At 39.3% G+C, this 26085-nt stretch overlaps 1 protein-coding gene across 3 annotated transcripts in view; it reads right to left on the reverse strand.

Moving 5' to 3' along the window:
- PLPPR1 (phospholipid phosphatase related 1) overlaps positions 1-26085 on the reverse strand; it is a 182726-nt gene that overhangs the window by 63562 nt on the left and 93079 nt on the right. For all 3 annotated transcript variants that reach the window (XM_045579953.1, XM_036433177.2, XM_036433176.2), the window contains exon 2: positions 20953-21060. In XM_045579953.1, the coding sequence (XP_045435909.1) occupies positions 20953-21015 (63 nt within the window). In that variant the 5' untranslated portion in view covers positions 21016-21060. The remainder of the gene's footprint in view (positions 1-20952; positions 21061-26085) is intronic.

The raw sequence follows: 26085 nt of genomic DNA on the forward strand, positions 1-26085 counted from the left end.
TGTGGGTACTGGTTTACCACATTGGTCAACTGGGCAGTTGTCTCATGGTTTTCAGAAATGCCAGGTAAAAAATAAAATAAAACAAAAACAAAAAAACCCACTGCCGAAAACCAATTTCAGCATGTAATAATTACAAGTGTTTCATCAAAAGGTTGGTGAAGCTTGGGAGACTCAACAAGGGCTGAGCCACATATGTAATTACCTGTTGGAACGGCTGGAGGGCATCTCCCCCAAACCTGAATAGGATAATCGTTTGCTGCCAGACAGCTCAGGGTATCTTAAATCTTCATGTTATTGCCTCCTGTTGGCCAAACGCCTGAACATCTGTAGGCTATTCCCCAAAACTGGCAATGCTTCTATAAACCTTACCCTTTGAAGTGTGTGTCTCCACCTTGTCTTAGGACAAATTGTGTTAATAAATAGTATGGGGGTCCTTAGACAAGGGGTAGTCTTCAGTTCCTTTAGCTGAAACTTCTCTGACCCCCAATGCCTTTCAAAATTATCTTTCATCTTTGGACTCCTTCTTGAATCTATGCATCAGTCCCTTTCTCCAGATTGCAGAACACTTCGTAAAGCTGGAACAAGAACCCTGGCAACCCACACAAGTGTATGGTAAAAACTCTGTGATAGAATATGAGGGTATTAAGTAATGAAAACTACCAACTGTAGGAGACAGGTTAAAAGATTTGGTATAAAGACATATTATTTGGCCCTCCCTAGCAAAACTGAACCGAAAACAATTCTGGTTGCCATACCTGGAGGGGAGCTGCTGCTAGCATTTCATGGGTGGAGGCCAAGGGTACTCCTAAACATCTTTCAATCCACAGCACAGCCCCCACCCCAAAATCATCCGGTCCAAAATGTCACTGTGCTGAGGTTAAGAAACGCAGATCTAGAAGACAGGCCTACTGGTGTCAGTGGAGCACTCAAACCAGGTGTGGAGCTGCATTACTTCTGCCAAAACACTATGGGAAATGGCAAGTACATGAGATGGTACCACCGAGGGGAAATCTGGGGGGACCCTGCTCCTGTCCTGAGGCCAGAGGAGTTCTACTTGGGATGGGTGGGTTTAAGAGTGTACCAGGGAGGTAAACATCAGCTGAGAAAATGCCGAGTTTGTGGAGTATTGGGGGGGGGGAGGTGTGTGTGCAAGTCTGAGTTCCCGGTGAGGGCTCCTGACAGTGCTGCAGTAGGAGGAGGAATGTCACCCTGGAAGGGGGAGGGCAGGGGAGGAGACGCAGGACACAGACATAACTCTGGAGCACTCCCCACATTTGTAAGGATTGTGAGGTGAAATGTGGTCAAAATGTTGAGAACTTGGAGTCAGAAGGAATAGAACATCTTAATTTCATTAACCAGCTACTGAGCTCCTCGACGTGATATATTGGTTTATACACTTTAAACACAATTGTATATATTACTATGTCATATTATTTGCTATGTGTGTGTGTGTGCATGTGCTGAGGGTGCACATTATAGAAACTTCTAACAGCTGTCTTTAAAAATGTAACAACGAAGACTAGAGCAACATTGCCTAATTCAGCCTAACGGGCATTCCCAGGTATAAGAGAGAAAAAGCGTGGGACAGCCCCAGCAGTCATAACCCGGCCCTTAGTGGTAATGATAATAAAAGACTGCTGTAAAATGCGCCTAGATTTCTGCACCAAATGCTTCCTTTCTCGTGAAGCTTTTGTCACCAAATGGTGGGAGTGAATTAAGGGTCATGCACCCAGCACCCCAGACCCTGAGCAGAGCTGCTGAGAATAATTTAACTGGGGGAACCCTCCCTCCCCCTGCCTCCTGAGACTATCCAGCTGCAGGGTGACGGGGAGCCCCAGTCATCTTCAGTGAGAGGCAAGGGCAAGGACTGGGCGTGAATGGCAGAGCTTCCTGGCAACGACAAGATAACATGGTTCCTCTTTTCCACGGGGGAGAAGCCGGGCAGAGGGGAGTGTGTTCACTACACGACTGACTTAGCTACCACCTCTTTCCCTGCTCCCGTGCTGGCTTCCTCAGCCTCTCTAAAGGATACATAGATGAGGGTAGGTTTGCACTGTGCGTGGACCCGGTGGCAGCTTTAATTATCACCACTCATTTCCCTCCCCTGTGCTCTCTCTAATTGCCTTCGTGACTCCGCTTAGCAACTTCTGTTAAGACATTTGAGCAGTTCTTTTTCCATTGGTGAAATCTTTAAAATAGTCTTTCTGTTTTCCATGTTTCAATAGGTTTAGTTTGCTACCTGCTGGGGTTGCTGTAGTCTTAATCGTTACAGTTTTAACGGCAGCTGTTAGAAGTTTCTGTAAGTGCCCAAATCACACCATAACAACTGAATTAAAAATTAAGTAAATTTTTACTTTCCCGTGCAGTATACTAAGATGTTTAATATCATATCAACCTCATCCAGCCACCCACCCTGTTGGTTCTGTTCCTTTAGAGAACCGTGACTAATATGCACTTTCAGTTTGGATTCCAAGGTGACTCTTTCTGTCCAAAGGGCTACACTCTTTTCAGCATATAAACCCATTAAGAACAAATCTCTCAGAAGAACTGAAGTCAGAGAGGGACAGAGCTATTGTATCAGCAAGCCATGCCCAGGGTCAAGAAGGTGGGCATAACTAGAACAATTGAGATTTGTTTTCCAGAATGGATACAACCAAATAATAAATGCACTTCCAGAATACTCTCTAGCCAATGCCACCAGGGACACACCTGCAAGCTGGGTGTGTCACTCACTGCAGGGAGGGAGAAGGCACACCACGGGGCACTGTGGCAGTCTCTATAAGAGGATGTTAGAAGGGACGACAGGATTGGGGATTTGACAGCGATTTGAAGAAGATCCCAAGAAGCAGGCTTCTCTCTGGGTCGGGTAATTTCAGAAAGAAGGAATCATTTCATGATTATCTGAGTAAATCTTATCTAAGGGCAGGCAGACTAGAGAGAGACTAAAGCTGTGACTAGTAAAGAAACAACAGTCCTATTTGCTGAGACAGGGGAGGTTTGGCGTTTTCTCGCTTGGATGATGTGTGTGTTTTGTCGGCTCAGATGTGAACTCGGAGTGGTCTTGTTTTTGTCTTCATCCGTCATCGTCACAAAATGGCCTTGTCTGACGCTGACGTCCTCTGTAACTGTCTGCGTCCCACAGAATGCCACGGCCTCGCCCCCAGCACCAGGCCAGCTCCTGGGTGCCAGGGCTGCTCTTCTCTTTCCTCCTTAATGAAGCTCATTTCTGACTGGGCGGGTGTCCCCTGTGAAATCTCCACTCCTATCTTCTTTATTACTATTTTCAGCAGCAAATTTAACTCTGAAATTAGCCAGGGGCTCATCATACTATAATTATAATTAAAGCATGAGTATAAAATTAGTTAAGATTAAAAAAATGGAGGGGTGCTTCATTTCCATTGTAAAGATAAATAAAGAAGAAAAATTGCATTCTTCTTCCAAGTTCCTGGTTTTAAATGCCTATTTTTGCCAACAAAGTTGCCAACAGGAATGTGTACATTCCATCATATTCACAGGCTACCCTGTCAAATGTTGGGGGAAACTGATGAGAGACTATGAATCCTCTTATACAGTGGTTGGAAAACCGTGGCTCGTGAGCCACATGCAGCTCTTTGGCCCCTTGAGTGTGGCTCTTCCACAAAATACCATGGCCTAGGTGAGTCTATTTTGAAGAGGAGGTGTTAGAAGTTTAAGTTTAAAAAATTTGACTCTCAAAAAAAATTTCAATCATTGTACTGTTGCTATTTGGCTCTGTTGATTAATGAGTTTGCCAACCACTGCTCTAATACTCAAGGCAAATCAAGTACCCCTTGCAGAGGGCTCTGTGGAGTGAGGTGGGTGGAATGCACCACCTCATTTTCCCTGTCTGTTCCTAACCACTGGGTATTCTCCACACAGACCCCACAGAGCCCAGGGAACTCCTGTGTCCCCTGAATTAGGAACCACTGGCCCCTGAACTGCTTGCTTCATGAACTACACAAGTCTTTATCTTTTCCCAAATGATCCCCTCAGAGCTCTGAAGAAATAGCACGACTATATTAATTTCTTGTGAGGTGCGTGCAATCTATACCTCACTACCCCAAAGCCAGTGGTGCATTTGCCTATGGCAGCATACCACTGCTTATTTGATTGCAGCACTGACCATTGTTTGGGGGCTTAGCAGAGTATGGTTCATGATCACAACTTAAGGCAATTGTCAGGACATAGCAAATATGCTTAAACCAATATACTTGGTTTCATAATTCTAATAATCATTTTACATCTGAAGGAAGCTTAAGTGGTTATGAAAATAATCCACATATTTCCAAGAAATACTGCTCATTCCGCACAGGTAAGGCTCCATTATTCCTGGGCTCAGACCTGGGTTAATAGTCACTGCACAATCAAGCTGTCTGCAGGAATCAGTGTTAATCTTGAAGACAGAACAAATGATTAAATCTGCAAGGCTGTGATCCAGAAGATAGATGATGTGCTATTTTTAAACCTCTCACTGCTAAAATAACCCACATTTGCAGAAATTCGTTCAAGGGACTACCTCAGTTGCTGGAAAAAAAGGGGGGCAAATCTGGAATAAGCAGATTCATGTGATGTTGAAATCAAATACTCTGGCCAGCAAGGAAATTGCACTGTCAACTGCTCACAATATGTTGCCAATTTTACCCTGTGCATTTCCATGGTTTGGACTAAACGTGAGTCCTTCATTGTGAGAATTGGTTGATCCTATCTCTCTGATCAATTGACAATGGAAAGGAGGTTGTGGGAAAGGAAGAAGCATTGACTACTGGGCTGTGGAGGTACTGGCTGACTAAACATGACTAAATCTGAGAAATTGCCTTAAATATAAAGATAAATAAGAAGCGAATGTTTCACTCTCTCCAGAATTACCTTAAAGGTTGGTCCTGTCTATAACACGTCTACACTGCAATACTCATGCAGCACACATCTCTACCAGACAGGAAGAACTTACAGAAGAAAAAAGGCTGCCTCTTTGAATACCATGGACTTCACCCCTTTGTTTATTTGTTTAGTTTCAGAGAAAGCTTTGTGAGGAAACTCAGGGTAGATTGCTGTACATGGAACACAGAACATCCTAGCCCTTAAACTTTAATATATGTCAGAATCACCTGGAGGGCATGTTACAACACAATTATGGGGGCCACCCCTAGACTTTCCAATTCATTATATCTGGAGTGGGAGTTGTGAATTTGCATCTCTGACAAGCTCCAACATCATGTTGATGCTACAGGTTGGAGATTACTCTTTGAGAATCATAGGTCTGGTTCTTTCACTTTATTAGTTTTTGAGCTCTCTCTTTCATTGCCCAGGGCTCTTACAGGCACACTCAATAAATGATTGCTAGAGAGTGCATGAGGAAATCAAGGACCAGAGGGCCAAAATGGCATACCCAACTTAGACATTTCTCTTTTTTAGTCTGGCCCAAAGGGAACCACTAAAGAAGGTAGTAGTGGCCAGAGAGATCTCTCATTGTAAATGGGAAAAGCACCAAATTACAGTTTACAACTAATTAGAATTTGTGTGAGTCTTTTAGAAAATCACTCTAAGGATTCAATAGAAATTTTCTATCTCCCTTTCTCACTGCTACAGAAAAGGTAGCTAATAAAATTACCTTTACAAATGTATTAATTTATTCTGCCCCAAGGATATTATATTCAGTGATTTGGCAACACTAATCTGAACTAATAATAGACACACATTTACTGAGACTAAGCAAATTTTCCAGTAGAGAGATAGTTATCCATTTGGAACAAATGAAGGTTGAAGTATAAAGACGACAGAATAGCTGCAGTATCCAGAAGAGGTGAAGGTGTTTACAAAGAGAGCAGCACAAATTGACTAACATGCAAAGCTTGGCATGCTGACAAAGAAAAGCATCACAGGGAGTGGAAAGCCCACCCCCACTACCAAAAAATTCTCAACCACCAACAGATACTCAGATTCAAAGAGACATCTCCATGTGTGTGTCTCCTAAAGGTGCCCAAGCAAGAACCACAACTTCTCAGAGCCCTTGATTTTCTCCATGTAGTCTGGCAGTGACGGCCCATTCACTTCCATCCTGACAATGAAATACATATCCAGTGAGTACTGTCCCTTTAATTTTCCTAAATCTATTGGGTCGGCAGCTAAGTAATTGCGGGTTTCACACATATATGGCTTCAGTTGAATTTTTAGGTTTGCAGACATAGTACAAATGTAAAACACATTTTGTTATTTGATAGTTGGCTATTCAGCTGTTAATCAGTAAAAAAAGTTTTTTGATCTGTTTTGTAGTTATCGTTTGGCGTTCGTTGAAAAATGGAAAATCAAAAGGAACATTTTCGTCATATTTTGCTTTTTTATTTCCGCAAAGGGAAAAACGCATCCCAAGGTCATAAAAAGTTATGTGCTGTTTATGGTGACGAAGCCTTAAAAGAACGGCAGTGTCAAAATTGGTTTGCCAAATTTCGTTCTGGTGATTTTTCACTCAAAGATGAAAAACGCTCTGGTTGTCCAGTTGAAGTTGATGACGCCCTAATCAAAGCAATAATCAATTCGGACTGTCACAGTACAACACGTGAGATTGCAGAGAAGCTTCATGTATCACATACATGCATTGAAAATCACTTAAAACAACTTGGCTATGTTCAAAAACTCAGTACATGGGTTCCTCACGAACTGAAAGAATCACAGTTAACGCAACACATTAGCAGCTGCGATTTGCTAAAGAAACGTAATGAAAATGATCCATTTTTAAAACGACTGATAACTGGCGATGAAAAATGGGTTGTTTACAACAATATCAAGCGGAAAAGATCGTGGAGCAGGCCAGGTGAACCAACTCAAACAACATCAAAAGCTGATATTCATCAAAAGAAGGTTTTGTTATCAGTTTGGTGGGATTACAAAGGAATTGTCTACTTTGAACTCTTACCACCCAACCAAACGATCAATTCTGATGTCTACAATGAACAACTAACAAAATTAAACAATGCAGTTGAAGAAAAGTGGCCCGAATTGACAAATCGAAAAGGTGTTGTATTCCATCATGACAATGCAAGGCCACACACATCTTTGGTCACTCGGCAAAAATTAATGGAGCTTGGTTGGGATGTTTTGCCACATCCACCATATAGTCCTGACCTTGCACCATCTGATTACTTTTTGTTTCGATCTTTACAAAACTCCTTGAATGGTAAAAATTTCAATAATGATGATGATGTCAAATCGTACCTGATTCAGTTTTTTGCTAATAAAAACCAGAAGTTTTTTGAACGTGGGATTATGATGCTGCCTGAAAGATGGCAAAAGGTCATTGATCAAAATGGGCAATACATTACAGAATAAAGTTATTTAGTTCCATAAAAAAATTCTTTGATTTTCTTTAAAAAATCCGCAATTACTTAGTTGCCTACCCAATATTTACAGACCAGAGCTGAAATCCTATAAGCCTATAGGGACCAATATAAGTTGAGTGAACTTAGAAGAACATAAGATTATAGTAATAATGGGACTTGGTTAAACAAGATCTCTAGCTTCTATTTAAAGGTGATGTTGTTTTCATGATCTAGGATATTGTTGCATTATGGGATATGATCCCAGTATTACCACATCTTTCAATTTTTCAAGAGGTATAGAGATTGGTAAGTTTTCTGATTGTTAAAATGGTGTGTGAGCCCTAGCCCTAACTCGTTTGGCTCAGTCGTTAGAGCATCAGCCTGCAGACTGAAGGGTCTCAGTTTCAATTACTGTCAAGGCATGTACCTTGGTTGCGGGCACATCCCCACTAGGGGGTTGCAAGAGGCAGCTGATAGATGTTTCTCTTTCATTGATGTTTCTAACTCTCTATCCCTTTCCTTTCCTCTCTGTAAAACAAACAAACAAACAAACAAAAAAACAAAAAAACCAAAAACAAAACAAACAAACAAAAAAACCAATAAAATATATTTAAAAAATATATAAAATGGTGTGTGACCTGAACAAACGATGCTTGTAGTTAGGACAGAGCCACTAGCCTTTCATTTAGGAACTCTCCTCAGACTCTAGTCCACACTGTTTTCTTAACTATCTCACTATTCTTCTTCCTCTAATTCCTGAAGGACAAGCCAGGCAGATCATGGTTCCAGCAAGAATTCTTTGATCAGTTCACATGCTGAAATACAGTCCATTGACGATGAAATTCCCCATTTGTGGGGAAAAAGAGTGGCCCAATGTCACATAGCCTGGAGCTGACTTAAGGGGTAGAAACTTGGGTTATATTTCCCATGGTTACCCCCACTTTCTCCTCACCCCATCCTTCCATCTCAGCCTCCTGAAAATATTCTGAAAGTGCATGTGGGCTACAAGAAAAGGAATACTTGCCCAATAGTTTAGACTTTAGAGTATGAAACCTTTCAAACCATGGCTGGAGAAAAACCACAGTATCAAAAAAAAAAAAAACCAAAAAAACAAAAACAAAAAACCAAAACCACACACACTAACTCAAAACATTAGAGGGTATAAAGACAACTCTGTTTAATTCTCCCAGTCCAGGTACAATGAAATAGAGGACAGCCTTTGTAATAATCCAACAGGTTAGTGTGTTCTGATGCTTCTAGCTCATTCTCTATCTATCTCATTCTTCTTCGTTTCTTGAAAATGGAAGTAAAAGGGTCTGGATATTTAGATTTTCCTTGAGGGTTTATTTATTCATCCACTGAACCAATATTTATTATCTTACATTTGCTATACATAGAGTTATAGTACACTGAGTGAGACAATAAAAAAAAAAACCCACAATAAAATTAAGATAATTGCAGATTGTAAAAAGTATAATCTGGCAAATAATCAAGAGAATGCAAATAAATAATCACTGCAGAAAAACCTCTTATCACATATGTATTTGTTGTATGTCTACTCTCCCTAACTGTGATAAGTAATGTTTCTTTTTGCAGGGATTCCAGTAGGAAGGGGCTATGATCACTCCAAGTCCTGATAGGCAATAAGGGGTTGTTCTGTGGCCCACTCTGCGTCCTCAGCTGAGCATTGCCAAGCCTGGGAACACCCACCCTTAAAGGATCCAGGTGGGGATGTCAGAGCCAAAGGTGATTCAAGGCAGTGCTAGCATGGGAAGTGAGTCCTCCTTCTCTTTGACATTTATATCATGATATGACTTTTCATCGCTATCTTGAAATACTTGATTTCCCTTATTCATAGTGAGATATAAAGTCCTCAAAGAGACAGGGGTTGGGGCAAGTGAGCTCTACAAATCCCCCGTGGACGTGAGCTTGGTGCTAGTAACCACTGCACACAACTTAGTCTAAATCAGCAAAAAATACCTAAATTAAAAATACAAAGCTTTTTTTTTTTAAATATTAAGAGACGGGGTATCTTTTATACAACTCTAATTCTACTGAGCTTAAAAAGACAAATGAGAAATTCAGAGAAATTTACATCACATGAAGGAGCACACAAATTTTCAACGATATTAATCTCCACAGACCACTTAATCACTTCAGCCAAAGAAAAACAAAAGACATAATTTTATTCCTCAAATTCCTTCCCCTGTTCTGATACATGAAAAATGTAATAATCTCCTTTGTAAATGGGAAAAGAAATCATTTAAAAATGTTTTTATTGATTATTAGAGAGAGAAAGGAAGGGAAACAGATAGTGAGGGAGAGGGGAAAAAGGAGAGAAAGAAACATTGCTGTGAAGCAGAACATTGATTGGTTGGTTGCCTCCACACATGCTCTGACCAGGGATCAAACCGGCAACCCAGGTATGTGCCCTAACTGGGAATCAAACCCATAACCTTTTTATGTTTGGGACGATGCTCCAACCAACTGAACCATCCAGCCAGGGCAGGAATCATTTGTTTTAAGGAAAAAAAAAAAACAGAACAACCATTTAAAAAGGGCATATTCTGAATTCCATGAAAATTTGTTTGCTCATTTTGGGAGTAAAAATAAAGACAGAATAAGTAGACACATCACATCTTTCAGGAATAAATATGTGTATTTGCACATTTGTTTTAAGGCTGTATATATATTTTTAAAAAATATATTTCATTGATTTTTCACAGAGAGGAAGAGAGAGGGATAGAGAGTTAGAAACATCGATGAGAATCATCTATCAGCTGCTTCTTGCACACCCCCTACTGGGGATGTGCCCGCAACCAAGGTACATGCCCTTAACCGGCATCGAACCTGGGACCTTTCAGTCCGCAGGCTGATGCTCTATCCAATGAGCCAAACCAGTCCCGGCAAGGCTATATTTTTTTCTACCAGTTCTTACTTCATCCATATAACAGATATAGGTGTCATTGCTTTACTTCATAGGACAATCATACTGGAAGCTAGTAGAAACCTCTGTATTCAATCTGTACATTTTACAGATCAGCAAAATGAGGGTTAGAAGGTTCAAAGTGAATTCTGCAAGGCCACTTGGCTACAGGTCACACAAGACAAAAGATGGAAACCTACATTTCCTACCTCCTGGCCTATTTCTGTTTCCAAAGGACCATGAAATTTCCCCTCTCTCTCCCCACCGCTTGCATTTCTACTGGGATCCCATATACTTGGTTTAAAAAAAAAAAAAAAAAAAAGCACAAAAAGTACTTTTATTGCTCCATCTATAACATAGCCTGGGCATGCGAGACATCCCAAAAGTGATGGAGTCAGAAGAAAAACTGCTTTGCTACTGCTTTCAGGGATGGCACTGCCCTCAAGTCACTCTGTCCTGACAAAGTTGAAACTGTGGAAAACATGTATCTGCAGGAAGTGAGTAAAAATCAATGATTTCAGGCTTTGGGATCACTTGACATTCTTATAGCTCTTGGCAAATCCCATTCAATTCTGTGCCAGGAGTTTATTGATCATTAACAGCAGAAGCAGCCAGTGCCCTGCCCATAGTCCCTTGGCACTCACTGTTTCCTCACAAAGCACCTCTCTACCTGAGGGCTTCCTGAGGGGCAGGCTTATGCGGGCTGGATGCAGGGCTCACCACAGTGTCCAGAACCAGCACCCCTTGGAGTAAACCTTGAACAACAATGCAGCTACCGTATAAATACTAAATAAAAAAATAGATATGAAGATGGAAGAAGATTGTATTGGCCACAGTTGGGATAACTCTGAGGCATAGCCTGGGTAGCCTTCCACCATCTCCAGCATGCACTGAGCCCCAGACCTCTACATGGGAAGCTGTTCTTTCATGTCCCCTGTATTTACTTCATTCCCTCCTTTTTCCTGCTCTCCACAGGGACTTTCTGGGATTATCATCCAGATAAACTACTTGAATTCAAATCTTTGTTTCAGGAGGAATCCAACCCAAGATAAGCATATACTCTGTAAAAAATGACTTCTTTATAATAGCTATCAAGAGATATAAAAACGAAAAAATAGATATGACGATGAAAAAGATTGTCTTGGCCACCATGCAGAATGCTGCCATGCACACAGTAGTACATATATCTGTATGCCAAGACATGGAAATAACCAAAGCGCCCTTTGATAACTGACTGGATAAAGAAGATGTGGAACATATATACAATAGAGTACTACTCAGCCACAGAAAAGAGGAAATACTGCCATTTGTGATAACTCGACGAATCTTGAGAATATCATACTAAACAAAATAAGTCAGGCAGAAAAATAACATATGATTCACTCATGTGGGATATAAAACTAAAAACAACAAATGAACAAATAAGACAAATAAACAAATGAAAAATAGTACTGTGGTAACCAGGAGAAAAGGGAGTAGGGGGCAGTAAAAAAGAGTAAAGGAGGTCAAATGTATGGTAATGGTAACTTTGACTTTGAGTAGTGAATACACGATGTGCTACACAGATGATGTATTACAGAATTGTACACTTGAAACCTATATAATTTTATTAGCAATGTCACCACAATAAATTTAATAAAATTTAAAAAATAAATAAAATTAAAATAAATATATTCACTCATGAAGGAGTTTCACAATGAAAAGTGGGATTTGCCATTAAGTATTCAGCATGAGCTCTAACCAGTTTTGCTCAGTGGATAGAGCATTAGCCTGGACTGAAGGGTCCTGGGTTCGATTCTGGTCAAGGGCATGTACCTTGGTTGCCAGCTCGATCCTAGTAGGGGGTGTGCACGAGGCAGCTAATCAATGTTTCTCTCTCATCAATGTTTCTAACTATCTCCCTTCTTCTCTGTAAAAATCAATAAAATGTATTTAAAACAAAAAAGAACTCAGCATGAAATTCTATACAGCAGGAAGGCAATGTGGTAACATTATACACATCCAGTAAACAATGAAGGTCCTGATTTCACCTGGAAATATGTGTCAGGATTTGTCGCTGCTTATACAATGCAAGCTTGAATGTTCAGTCTGAATGGAAAAATTTCATCCAACCCAAGGTTGTTTTTCAGTGGCCAGATCAAGTCAGAAACCCCCAAACTGGCTGGACAAGTTTAGTTGGCTGTTTTGCATCTTATGCTTGAAGTGTGTCAAAACTATGTCCCTTCAACTCTGTCAAAACAATCTAATTTCTGTGGAAAGCAAACAAATTAAACAGTGAAGAAGTGTGTGTCTTTAGGTTGACAAGTCAGCAATTTGAGTTTTCACTTGAGTTAAAGGCCATGCCAAAGTCACCCAAACACATACAGGTCGCAGACTTTGTCTGCATGGAATCCTATAAATAACTCTCCTTCAGTCCACGACAGGTTACCAAATAAAAATGACAAAAACAAAGTTGAATAAACATAATGTAAAGAAAACTCAAGGGCACCCTTGAGCTGATCAAATGCCTGCTTTTCTAGCTGGTTTGTCCTGTGAGCTAATGATTAGAGAGCATCTACCTGCAGTGTGCTGGGACCTTAAAAACGATTTATCCTCAAAACTACCTAATAAAGCAGGTATTATTATTCTTTTATAAATGAGAGAGCGGAAACTTGGAGATGCCTCGTATCTTGCTGAAGGGCATACACTATTTTTTCAGAGACTCAAATCTGAAGTTTCCCCAAATTATCACACTGTCTTCCTTCAGGGCTGAAAAGAAAGCACACCGGTATTTAAGCTCCAAAGGGTTTTGTCTCAGGAAATGCCGAAGATGAATTGGAACAATTATCAGTTGAGGGAAACTTATATTTTAGTAACATGGAGTTGAAATTTTTACTTGATGAAATAACATATAGTTCCAAGGAAAATGAGTCTTTGAAATGCCTTTTTTTTTTTTTTGGTCTAAGTATTCTTTTGTCTATTATTAAAAAAAAAATGAATTTATAAGTTATATAAATTCCATGTAATTTATCCCAAATTAAGTAGTTCTACTTTTGTATAAATAATTCTGTACTTCATACTAGATGTCAATAACTTACTGCAGACTTAAAAAAGTTATTTAATCTTTTTTCTGATGGAAACAGTAATTAAATTCACACACATACATATACATTTAATTCCAACACCCGGAGATGAGTACTGATTTTTGTGCATATCTCGTCTTTCTAGGTATATGAGTACTGATTTTTGTGCATATCTCCTCTTTCTAGGCATATGGTTGCATAGGCATATATATATATATATACATATATATATGTATATATGTATGTATATATATATATATATATATATATATATATATATATTTCCAAAAAGGCATCACATTTTATGTCTCTACTGAAGAATTTGAATGAAAAAGTGATCTGGCTTGAAGGCTGCAATATCTACTGCCATAATTCTAACATGTCTGAGTCTGATGGTCCCCCCCAAATTTTCCCATGAATTAATCTGCAGGGAGAAAGCAGAAGGGGAAAAAAACAAAACAAGGGTAGGAGAGTTAAAGTGTGTGCTTTTAGGTATTGGTCCTTCCACATGGATTCATGTCTAAGTGCTGTGAACAGGAGGGCTGTAGACAAAAAACATCAGACACAGCAGCATCCACGGTTGCTCAGGTGACAGAGTGAGATGTGGAGTTCAGGAGCAGGGCTTCTTCCCAGCCTCTGTGTGGGGAAAGTACCAGGGGCTCAGAGATCAGCCTTCCCCATCTAAACAATGACTACAGCGAGGCACCTTTTGTGGCTTCTTTGCTTGAGGAAGTGAATGTGCATGGCTGGAGATAATGAAAATTCTCTAATTCTCTGAGTAACAAGAGCCGGCTTCATGGGCGCACATGACAATCCTGGGTTTAACTTGGGGAAGACCACAGGGCTGCTGGATGGTCTGTGAGCAGGTGTCAGCAACAGACAATGAGATTTTGGTTCTTAATGATGTCATGCCAGCCATATGCACAGTCCGGTGAAGCCTAGAGAAACACAAGTCATATACTGCTCTGACCATTCCCTCTCCGCTAGCATTCTAATTTAAGTATTTTTCATGGAATTAAGTATTCTATAATATAATTTTATGGATGCACGTTGTTTCACTTTTTTAATGAAAAAAAAAAAGAATTTTTAACCTCCCCTTATATTTTAATATTAGGGCTTTTTCATCATTAATGATTTTATGATAAGTAGCCTTATAGCAAAATATGCCATATACATGATTATTTCTGTAGAGTAGAATTAAAGTGTACTTTTGGTGTCAGAAAGGGGGAATGCAAAAGCTTGAAGATTTTGGTACCCAGTTCCAAACTGCTCTCCCTACAGATTGCTAATTTATACTTCTTTTCTTATAAGTGAGCATTCCTATAAATTGCATTTTTATATGCTATAAGATAGATCAGAATGCTCTTGTTTGATTTTTTTTGGAATAAACAATCATAACTTTGCATTGACTTAGAAATTAGGTTTCATATAATCTTGGAATTAAGATTCAAAAAAATAAATAAAGAGCTTGGCCAGCCACACATACCGATGACAACTCAGACTAGTTCATATTATACTTAAAGGATAAATTTTATGCAAGAAAAATGCATCAAAATCATTTCACCTGCAGACTGTGCAAAATAATATACTGTAGAGAGTTATGTATTTCATCACAATGTCCTTTGAGCAAAGGTGCTTTTCTTCTGACCTCATCCCTGCCTATGCAAAATCCTGCCCTGACATTTTATTGTTATGACCATTACCATTTTTAGAAAACAAAAAGAGGGTGTGCTGGGAGGGTTACAAAAAGAAGGAACTGGAAGGTCCTTAGGTACAATGCCCAGTCCTTCCCTCGGAGTCCAAGCACTTGATTTCCTGCAGAGCGGTACCTCCACCTCTCCAGATCCTTTGTCCTCTGGGGTCAGATGCATTTGCTTAGTCCCAGTTTCTCTTCCTCTGGTGATAATTTGTTTTAACTGGAACCTTGATCTCAAAACACCCCACTTGGAGAGACTCAGCGCTGTGGAACAGAGGAGCCCTCCCTCAGCTGGCGAGCATCTGAGGATAAGGGTGAAGGGTAATGACCACCACATTTCATTTTGAATATCAGCACTGGTGTTTTGAGACGATGGAAAATAAATATTGGTATTGTTCTTTTGCTCCAGCATGACAAACACTGGTCCAAATGATGATTAAATAATAAAAAATGGAAAAGTACTTTACAATTTGCGTTTGTCATTGAAATGTAGAAGGCCACAGTTTTTTCATTGCCTTGTTTAAAGATTATCCAATAGCACCTCAGTACACATTCTATAAATATTGGTCCCTTAAACCTAGCAGTATTTGCCATATACATGGTTATTTCTGTAGAGTAGAATTAAAATGTACTTTTGGTGTCAGAAAGGGGGAATGCAAAAGCTTGAAGATTTTACTAGGTTTAAGGGACCAATATTTATTACATACTTATTACTTGGCAAGTACTTTCAGGCCCATTACCTCATTTATTTCTTAAGAGTACCCATGAGGAAGTTTTTATTTCCATTTCACAGATGAAGCAACTGAGGTCCAAAGAAGTTACTGTGTAGCAACAACAGATGGCTGACTGAAACTAGAACTTTCAACATCAAGTTATTTTCTCATTCTACTCAATGATACACGAGGATTAGAATTCTCCTAGCATACACCAACTAAGTTTTAAAAAAATTAGAGAAAACGTTCTCAATGTGACTTAAACATAAACATCTAAGACAGTAACAATCTAAGTCTCAGGAATAAAGCATTCAGAGCTGCTAAATCTAAGCACCTGTAAGTAAAGATCAGAAAGCCAGACCAAGAATCATTGTTTTTTATAACCTGAGGCACACAAAAAATAAGAAACACTGAGATGGCACATTTCCAAAAATTATATGAAATTCTTTAACTTCTGTCCCCTGAGAAAAATATTCAGAATCATCAAGTTTTTGCAGAACTTCATGAGATTATTTATCTCCAGGCTGGGATTTATAACATCCACCTGGTATGTTCGAGCTGAGAAAAATGAGTTGTCAAAAATAGGCAATAAAAATCGCAGGTACAAGCAACCGTCAAAATGATAAAACTGTCACATCTGTACACATTAAGCAACAATTGCATTCATTGCACCCAAAGTCCTGGTACTTAATATTGTCTTCTAAGGAAGCTAAGCTCCACTTAAGAGTTTTGCTCTTAGCATAGATATATTTGAAAGAGACTTGACTGAGTTATTTACGAGTTTACAGAGAATTCAGTGAAATTGTTGAGAAGAATCTATTGATATCTGGGAAGATTTGTCAAAGGGATATCTCAGTCCTGAGTATTTTTGGAAGAATATATCTGGAACTGATTGTGAAGGCATAAAAGACCTTATACAGCTCATGTTTTTATTTTTAGGGGAAACCTGATACTCTAATCATCAAAATGAGTGTGTTTTCTGCCAGGAAAATCCTCCTTCTGTAGGTCATCAAGTATGAGAGAAGTTGCTGAAATGACAGAGAGAAAAGGAGAGAGGAGGAACACAGTGAGAAAGGGAGAGAAGAAAAAAAATACATTTTGAAAGAAAGGCAGAGAAGAAGGTAGGGAAGTGGAAGGAGGGAAGTAAAGAGAGAAGGAAGTACCATGGGTGAAAAAGTACAATAGAGAGAATATTTGATTATTTACATCACTATTTTTTTTTAGCCATTTTGATGTAAGTACCTTTATCCTCACCAAAAGGTAATATTATTGAGTTCAAGGAACAGAAATGAGAAAGTACATTTCCTCAAAAATAAGAGTAGTAAGTGAACCAGGGGTCCTCAAACTTTTTAAAGTGGGGGCCAGATCACGGTCCCTCAGAGAGCTGGAGGACCGGACTATATGAACTACTAATTCCTACTGTAACACCTCGGCTGCGCTCACTGCCCAAAAAACCTAGCGGGCCGGATCAGACTCCTCTGCGGGCCACATGTGGCCCGCGGGCCGTAGTTTGAAGACGCCTGGTTCAATAAACTGATGATACAGTGGACCTAGATGGGAGTAGAGAAAGGGTTACATGTCAATCTCAGTGACAGGATTTGGGCTTTGATATCCGTGGTGATAGGACATGAGGACTCGAGTTGGAACAGAGACTCCAGTAAAAGCCAGAATTCTGAAAGTTTGCTTTTCATTTCAGAGAAAATGTGTTTTACCTAAATCCACCTGCTGGCATAAGAAGACTACAAGGAAAGTGAACTTCGACTATTACATTTTCGGGATGTACAAGTTAGGGTTCTGAATAAAGAAGCCTAAGCTCAAGAGAAATATGCATGCAAAATTCCTTCAATGACATACTCTTAAAACCCAAGGCCCACATGAATCCTACAGAAGAAGCAAGTTCTGCTAAAAATTAGCTCAAAACAAAGTATAAAAATAAACTAGGTAATAATTCACCATGTGCTAGAGACAGCAGACACAACATTAAGGAGAATTAGGATACCAATAATTTCAGATAACAGAAAGAATGTAAAAGAAAAACCCTAAGTATAAAAACAGGCAGATTTTTTAACAACATAAATGGTTTAAACAAATCTAATCTAGCAGTAAGAGAACAGAAAAAAAAGTGAGAGTCCACACTCATTTAAAGTCAGAAACAAGGTAAAGATATCCTCTACACTGCTTCTATCCAATATAGTACCAAAGCAATAAGATAAGAAAAACAAATTAAAGTCATAACAATCAGAGAAAATGAAACAAATCTGTTACTACCTGCAAATGATGTAACTGTCTGAAAAGAAAATCTAAAAATTACAGACACATCCATAGAGTTTAACAACGTTTTTTTTCCCAAGGAAACTGACATATATTATCAACATTGATCCTATAATGCAGCAATAAACAACTGGAAAATGTAATTATCCCCCAACAATTCCATTGCCATGTGTTAATCCAAGGGAAGCTCGTACACATGAAAACAGAAATAAGAATATTTTCTGCAAAAGAAAAAGTTGTAAGAGTAGAAAAAAAGCAAAACTTTTAAAGTGAAAAAAATTAGGAAAACAAACAAAAAAATCAACAAAAAATCAACCAAATTGTCCCTCAACAGATATAATCACAAAACAGGATAAAATGCAACAATTAAAATGAATAATTGCCAATCTGGATAAATCTCAGACACTTAATGTTGAATGAAAGGGCAAGTTGCAAAAGAAAAGAAAAAAAAAGAAAAAAAAGAAAGAAAGAACAGAAAAAGAAAAGTTTAATACAGTATAATTTATGTGAAATCTCCCTAAAATATTATTTATGGATATATACACATGTAGAAAAATTATGAAAAGCACATGTGAGTCATACAGAGGAATGAAGCCTCTAACTTCACAAATCTAGTTACTTCTGGGTTCAGGACAATAAGACTTTAACCTTAGCTGCAATGTTTTATTTTCCTTGAAAAAATCCTTGATGAACATATAGCAAGATTTTAAGATGTGGTCTTGATGGTGGGTGCAAAGATGTCTATTGCATTGCTTTCTATGTTGGAATTCTTTCATAATTAAAAAATAACATTGAAAAGGTATTCATTGATTAAATTGACATTTTACCCAAGTTATCTTTGACCAAGTTTTTTTTTTATTTATTTATTTTTTATTTCAGTTATATCAGAATACCTGGAATAATGTAGATAAACAAGAAGTGTTTGATGAATGAAATACTTGAGAATTGTAAGAGCCATTTTGAGATTCACCTCCTTCTCTTTCAATTTCTACTTAATTCTATTTCCTTTTTTCTTTCTCCTCCTTGTTTCTGAGAGAAGTAATTTCCATGCAAAATAAGGATGACAATACTGCAAGAAAAAGAATAAACTATCTTTCCTCTCCCAGATTTTTAGACTGATATTTATGTTTGTGTCATGTTAAGGCACAGAAAAACTGATTTATGTCTTTTGTTGCCTGCTCTACCAGTAAAGCTCAGCATTCACACATTAGTGGGCTAAAAAATCTGCAGAGAGATAGTTTCCAGCAATAAATTAAACCTCTTACTTTGAGGTTTGTTCCTGTTTGATTTTTAAGAAAATATCAAATAAAATTGCTTTCAGGCGCATAAAGATGATGACAGATGACTTATACTCCAATTTCTGCAGCTCACTTTAAAAATTCATTTTTCTTATAACAAAAGAAAAGTTTTACCATCAAAAACTAATTCTATAGTGTTCTATCCTTTCCTGGGTGAGCAGCAGGAAAAAGGACTCCTTTTCCTACATTCCAATCCCAATATGAACAACAGTGACCAGAACCCACAATATACATGATGGATAGTTCTGGTCTGAATGGAGTTACCCTTGGTCTTGGATAGCAAATTAAAGGAAGAGTATTAAGAATATGTGTTTATGATGAGAGATGAGTTCTTTGCCTACCCTTTCAGAGATTAATTTAGTTCTAGTCTATGTGCGACTCAGCTTATATTAATACCTCTGTCTTACTCCAATTCCTTATTTCCACCTGATTCTGCAACACATCAGATTCACAAATATCACTAGAAAGTAAATTATCAAGTAATATTTGTTCATCTAAACTACAAAGAGGCATCTATAAGGTGCAACTTAAGGATCAAACACATATAGTATTGGTCCAAAATCAGAATGTTCAAAATTATCCAATTGACTAAGTAGATAGCTAAAGTTATTTCAAGAGTTAGAAGATAAAAACACTTGTCGCACTAATTCACAGAGTGTGTTTAAACAGCGTGTGTGCTGAAAGTGAAGTAAACACTTCATCCAAGTGTTTGTTTTCACCTGGCGAATTAAATGGATCAACATCCATGTTCCTGTGACATTCAGCTAAAAAGATCCCACAACACAAGAACATGCTACAGCTGACTGACGCTTGGGATATGGAAACTGCCAGGCAGTTACCCAGAAAGGAAATTCTGACAGTTACTTTTCAGCTGTTTACATTTTCATAGTTGAAACCTGATCTTCAGGATAAAAAACATACCATTACATGCCTAATATCTATTGAGAAGGGAGAAATACCACTGTCTCTGGCAAATGAACATCTTCCATTGAGATAACCTGAAATAGTTTTTTTTTAATGTGTGTGAATCATATAATCCCATCTTTCTTGAAATTTTTATGTCTTTACTCCATAGCAAACACATACAGAAGGAGATACAAGAAGTTTAACCAAAAAGGTGCTAGAGAAACTGTTTCCGGGTACAAACTTCGAGCAACTCAACAAAATCATTCATGACCAAAGGAAATTGCTTTTGTAAAACAGTACACAGGCTTTCAATACCCCACTGAAGAAAAATGCCTGGCAGAGATAGACAACTTTAAGACTTTTTTCTTTATTTGGACTCCAAGGCAAAGGACCATCAACTAACGTCATCTGTAAACTGCCTGGTGTACTGAATTCCTGAAACATGACATTGATTTTTGAAAAACAGCTTAATTGAAATGCTGCACTCATAATCAAAACTATATTGAAGTTTCCACTGAATATAAAAGAAATATAATAAATACAATTATGTTGTACCCCTATGGAGGTTAAGTGTTCTATGGCTTCCTATTAAAGAAACATTGCATGATTTATTAAATCTTTATCCGGTTTGTGCTATCAAAATGTAATTATCAATCCCAAGATGAAATAATTTCACCCCAATTTCTCAGCATAAAAATTGCTACTATGATTCCAATTTTTCTATAAAGGCAAAAAAAAATACACATTACCTCCACAAATATAAAACATGGGATGATGGAATAACTCCGCTGAGTGTTGTTTCCTACAGCCATTTCTCACACCATGAAGCAAGGCTGCACCGTCCACAACTGTCCAGGCTGAAACAGAAATACGTAGCATCATAATGTGTAAGTCCATATGTTTACCAGTCCCTTAGGTATTTACATAAAAGCATCACTTGTCCTCTAGATAAGCAGGCTGTATACAAACAATGCAGAACAGTGTGATCTACAATGCAGTCAGGTCAAATGAATCATCATTCCAGGGAAAGGAAAGTAATATATACAAGCCATGCACAGTCTTAGAGACAAAAATGACCGGATAGGGAGCCCCTGTGCACACAGCCATAATCAGCAGAATTCTAATTGCCTGGTTCTTCACAGTGCCCCGTGCCATGAAACGGTTTCTACTATAAGATGTTTGGTATTGTCCACCCTGCATGGATTTCCTCTTTCTGTGCCCCATCCTCTGGGTTGGCAACTTAGGGACTCATTTGTTTCTGCCCTTGCTGACAACTGTGCCCACACACTCATCTCTGATTTCCTTCCATGGCCACTCTTTGCCCTGGCTCCCTTGATTACACGGCTATTAACCACTTTGGATCAATACATCACTAATCTTACTCCCTGGGTTCCTTCAGCCGTGTGTGTGTGTGTGTGTGTGTGTGTGTGTGTGTGTCCCAAATACAAATACATTCTCTTCACTTATAAGGATGGAGCAGCTGGGCAGCAGTAGATAATTTTAGAACATTTCTGTCCTCATTTGACCCAAAACTATTTTATTAGGAAATGAGTCCATTTTGGTTCTTCTTTTAAAAAACCTAAAACTACCAAGCAGAGATTTTAGACTTTTATAAAACTTCCGAGGCCAGATAAAAAGAATTTTCTTCTACACCTTTTATTCTCTATGCAAAGGAATGCTTACTTAACACGCTTCAGGGGTGTGCTGTTTATTTCCTCTTTTCTGTTTGTCTTGTTTCTGTGTCACCCTTCCCCGTGGCATGAAGAGTGACACGGGCTACTACCGGTAGTATCTATGGCCAACCGCACTTTTCTTAAAGGTCATGAATTAATGCCAATTTTTTTTAAAAAAACTTGTGTTTCCTTTAACTAAGTCCTTCCTTATCTCTTCCATAAAACATATTTCCTTTTCTAAGATACCAACTTTGGACTTGTTGATTAACACTTTCTCTGATCAAATGCAACATTATGTGTGACATGCAGCCCACACCAGTACATCCACCTGCGAGATGCCAAATAAGGTGACCAGACGTCCCGCTTTTGGTGGAACAGTCCCGATTTCTAACAATTTGTCCCGCGACCCAAGGCATTTTTTAAAAGTCCCGATTCAAAAATCGGGACTTTTTTTTTTTTTTTTTTTTTAAAACACCGCAGGATGCGGGACAAATTGTTAAAAATTGGGACTGTCCCGCTTTTGGCGGGACGCCTGATCACCTTACAAAAGCAGTATCTATCCTGCCCAAGCTGTGGCAACTGCACATGCCTCCAGCCAGACACTGACAGCTGTCCCCTCAAGGTGGGGAGGAGAAACAGCAAAGGGGGCATGTGGCCCCTGGCTAATTTAGGGGGATAGAAAGTGATCCCCTGGGGGATATGAGACATTTTTGGCTGAAGAACTTGCTTCATCTGGGATAAAGATCATAGTTTTGCCAAAGGGGACAAACCTTTTCTTGCTTGGTACCTAACAGAAGAAAAATCTGAAAATGATTGGGGTGCCTTACTGACATTTGGGGAAATGTAGGACACCTCAAGCTCAGACACCATGATTGGGGTGATATTAAAGCTCCTGCAAGTGGTGGTTATTACCAGTTCAAACCCTTAAAGCCGTGGTTGGCAAACCACAGCTCGAGAGCCACATGCGGCTCTTTGGCCCCTTGAGGGTGGCTCTTCCACAAAATACCACGGCCTGGGTGAGTCTATTTGAAGAAGTGGCATTAGAAGAAGTTTAAGTTTAAAAAATTTGGTTCTCAAAAGAAATTTCAATCGTTGTACTGCTGATATTTGGCTCTGTTGACGAATGAGTTTGCTGACTACTGCCCTAAAGGAAAGCAGGGCTGTTTTCTCCATTGGATGCAACAAGACTCAATTCCTAGAGCCTGTGAGCTAGTTAAGAGTCCATGAACATATACAAAGTGAACAACAAGGCACCCAAACCATGACAAATCAAATGGAAAAATACGTACGTATATACCTAAAAGTGTAAAATTCTCACAACTTCATTCATGACTGAATATTAGTGTTCATAACAATTCAATTCATTTGAAAATTATTTGTAGGTTAAATTTTCTTAGTTCTAAAAGTTCCTTTGCAGAAAAAAGATAATGATTGCAATTAAATTAATGACACAGGAACATAATTCCAAGAGTTTTGAATTTTCATTTTGCCACAAAATAAAAATATACCATCAGATTACTCTCTCTGTGTTTATAATTATATGAAGTGGCACCTCAGAAAAGCGAGCACAGAAAGCAATCTTAAACAACCTTAAAATAGCCCTGGAGGGATTTTGCCTCCAGCCAGGAGGAAATGATTGTGACTCGATTTCACGCCTGACACAACTGTAAGATAGAGATAAAATAAAGGAGACAATGGTATTCAAGGCATTGGCCTTGGGGCAATGAAGGGCAGTGATCCCTGAAAGGTGGGAACCAAAAGAAGTGATTGCCCTAGTTTACTGCCTGGAGACACTTTCCAGGACACACATTGAGAGGGAGAACCCAGGAAAGTGGCTGGTGGTCTCCTGGAGTTGAGTAGTTAGAGCTGGGAATGTCGGGTGGCCAAAGCAACTAGAGTCCACAAGGCAGAGACCAGAGAGGAAGGCTGCACAGAGTGGGGAGGATGGGGGGCGGGGGGCTCTGCAGAGGTCCCCTTGAGTTTTCTGCAGAGTACTGAGGGGCATGGGAAGAAACCACGGAAGGGCCAGAGAGAAACCATCTAAGGATTGAGGGGAATAATCATCAGGACTCACGCAATACTCAAACAGGGACCCCTTAGTGGCGCTGAGTATTCCTTGCTGGGTATTTGTGTGTGTGTGTGTGTGTGTGTGTGTGTGTGTGTGTGTGTGTATTTGTGTGTGTGTGTTCCCTTTAATTTCTCTGATGCAGAATACTGATTATTTATTGAGATTCTGGGCCACTGAGCAGTGTCCTTTTCCCTGGTGTCAGGGGACACCAGAAGCAAGAATGTGACAGCACAATCCATTCTCAGGTCTTTGACATGAGTTTCACAACCTTCAAAGTGGTGAAACTTTCTAAAAGTTCCTCAGAATTCGGTGGTGTAGGATTTAAATGAGATAATGTCTAAAAGGGGGAAAATGGAGCTTATTTCTATGTGGTTCAAATCTTAATTGGAAGCAAGGCGAGGGTGGGAGATTTCAGTAGAAAAGAGAAAATTAAAAGGCAAGAAAAAATAAGTTGTGAGAGTTACATTTTATGTAAAATAAAACATATTTTAAAATATAAAGGAGTGGCCAAAAATAAAATATAAAGAGAAAGAACTCATGGACACGAACAACAGTGTGGTGATGGCAGGGGGCAGGGAGAGTGGAGGCAGAAGGGAGGGATATAAGGGGATAAATGATAAAAATAAAATGAAGAAAACTTTATGTTACTAGTTAGCCACAATCCCTAAATCCAGCTCATCTTTAACACTGTAAACATCTTTAACATGGTAAAGAGGCATTGACTTTCTTGGTATCACTGAGCAACCCCTTACTGTTCTGGACCATTTCTATTCATTACATTATCTCCAACCAGGATCGCAGTCTGCATTTAATTTCCCAATGCTGAAAAACCGTTTTTTCTTTCTTTCTTTCTTTTTTAAAGCACCAAAGACATTAAGGAATAGGAACAAATTAAATGGGATTGTAGATGAGTGCAAACTAGATTTCATCAAGAGATGGTGTGGGATTTAAGAAGGCACTAGTGAGGCTTTCAAGAGAAATACTTGACTATTAAGTTTGAGAGTGGCTTTTCAAAGCTTGTAAGGAATGACAATGTGAAAACCCACACATGACATTAGGGTGGAATTGGCATTCCCTTTTTTCTCCTGTCTATCTCCCTTGACATTCTGTCACAGCTAGATCCACGATTTAGCCGTTGAACTATCCCGGATTAAAGCAGAGAGATACAAAGGGCAAAAAATCCACAATCCAGGGAAATCCAGAATTGAGTCTAATTTTCACAAAATACACAGGACTCAGGGGTCCTGTGTAGATACCAGGCTCCCACATTGTTGCCTGTGGCTTTTTAGACCTAAGGGTCATTCCTGGTTTCCTCGGGGTTCCCATAGTGCACTGGCCTGGTCCTTGTGACCAGTCATTAGCTCTGTCCCCACTACTTACATATGAAGGGTCACTCTGATTCAGGTGTCCAATTTACCCAGGGCTGTCCTTCAAGCAGACTAGCTTGCCTGGCTCACACTTCAGCCATAAGCCTGAATGGAGAGTCTGCAAGACAGCCACTGCCTCTTACCACCAGAGTAGTACTTGATGTGTAGGGCCCCTGCTCCTGGGCGGAAGGCTGCCTGTTAATGTCTAAGCTTGCAATCATTTCTGACTCTCTTAAACCTCTCCAGTCCCATTTTATAACAGTCTCCACTCCCTGCTCACCCCAACCTTTCTGTACTTTAGCCTCTCACCGAGTCTCTGCAAAATGCCAAGCTCTTTCTCAGGCTGGGCCCTCTCATATCCCACCTCTTAGAGCACTCTTCCTCCTCCATATTTGCCTAGCACATGTCTGCCTTTCCTTCAGACCGGCATTAAACACCAATTTTCAATGGCAAAGTATCCTTAACTGCCTGACTGGCTCCTATCTCTCTATTATACATTTTCATCCTCCTCCTTCATGATATTGTATAATTGTTTAATATCTGCTCCTTTTCTGAACTGTCAGTCTGCTTCATCTCCAGTGACCAGAACAGTAACCTTAGTACCTTACATATAGTAGGTACACAAATATTGACACTGACAATGTGCTTAATCTGCTCAGCTCCATCATCAGTATCACTCTTGCGCTGGGTCAGTTCCTTAGCCCCTGACCCAGCCCTAATCTAGGACTGGGGTCCATCCTTTCTAGGTCTTGCATGAACCCAATAATACGGTCC

This window comes from Pipistrellus kuhlii, unplaced genomic scaffold (genome assembly GCF_014108245.1).
Source record: "Pipistrellus kuhlii isolate mPipKuh1 unplaced genomic scaffold, mPipKuh1.p scaffold_m20_p_12, whole genome shotgun sequence".
In the NCBI taxonomy this organism is placed as follows: domain Eukaryota; kingdom Metazoa; phylum Chordata; class Mammalia; order Chiroptera; family Vespertilionidae; genus Pipistrellus; species Pipistrellus kuhlii.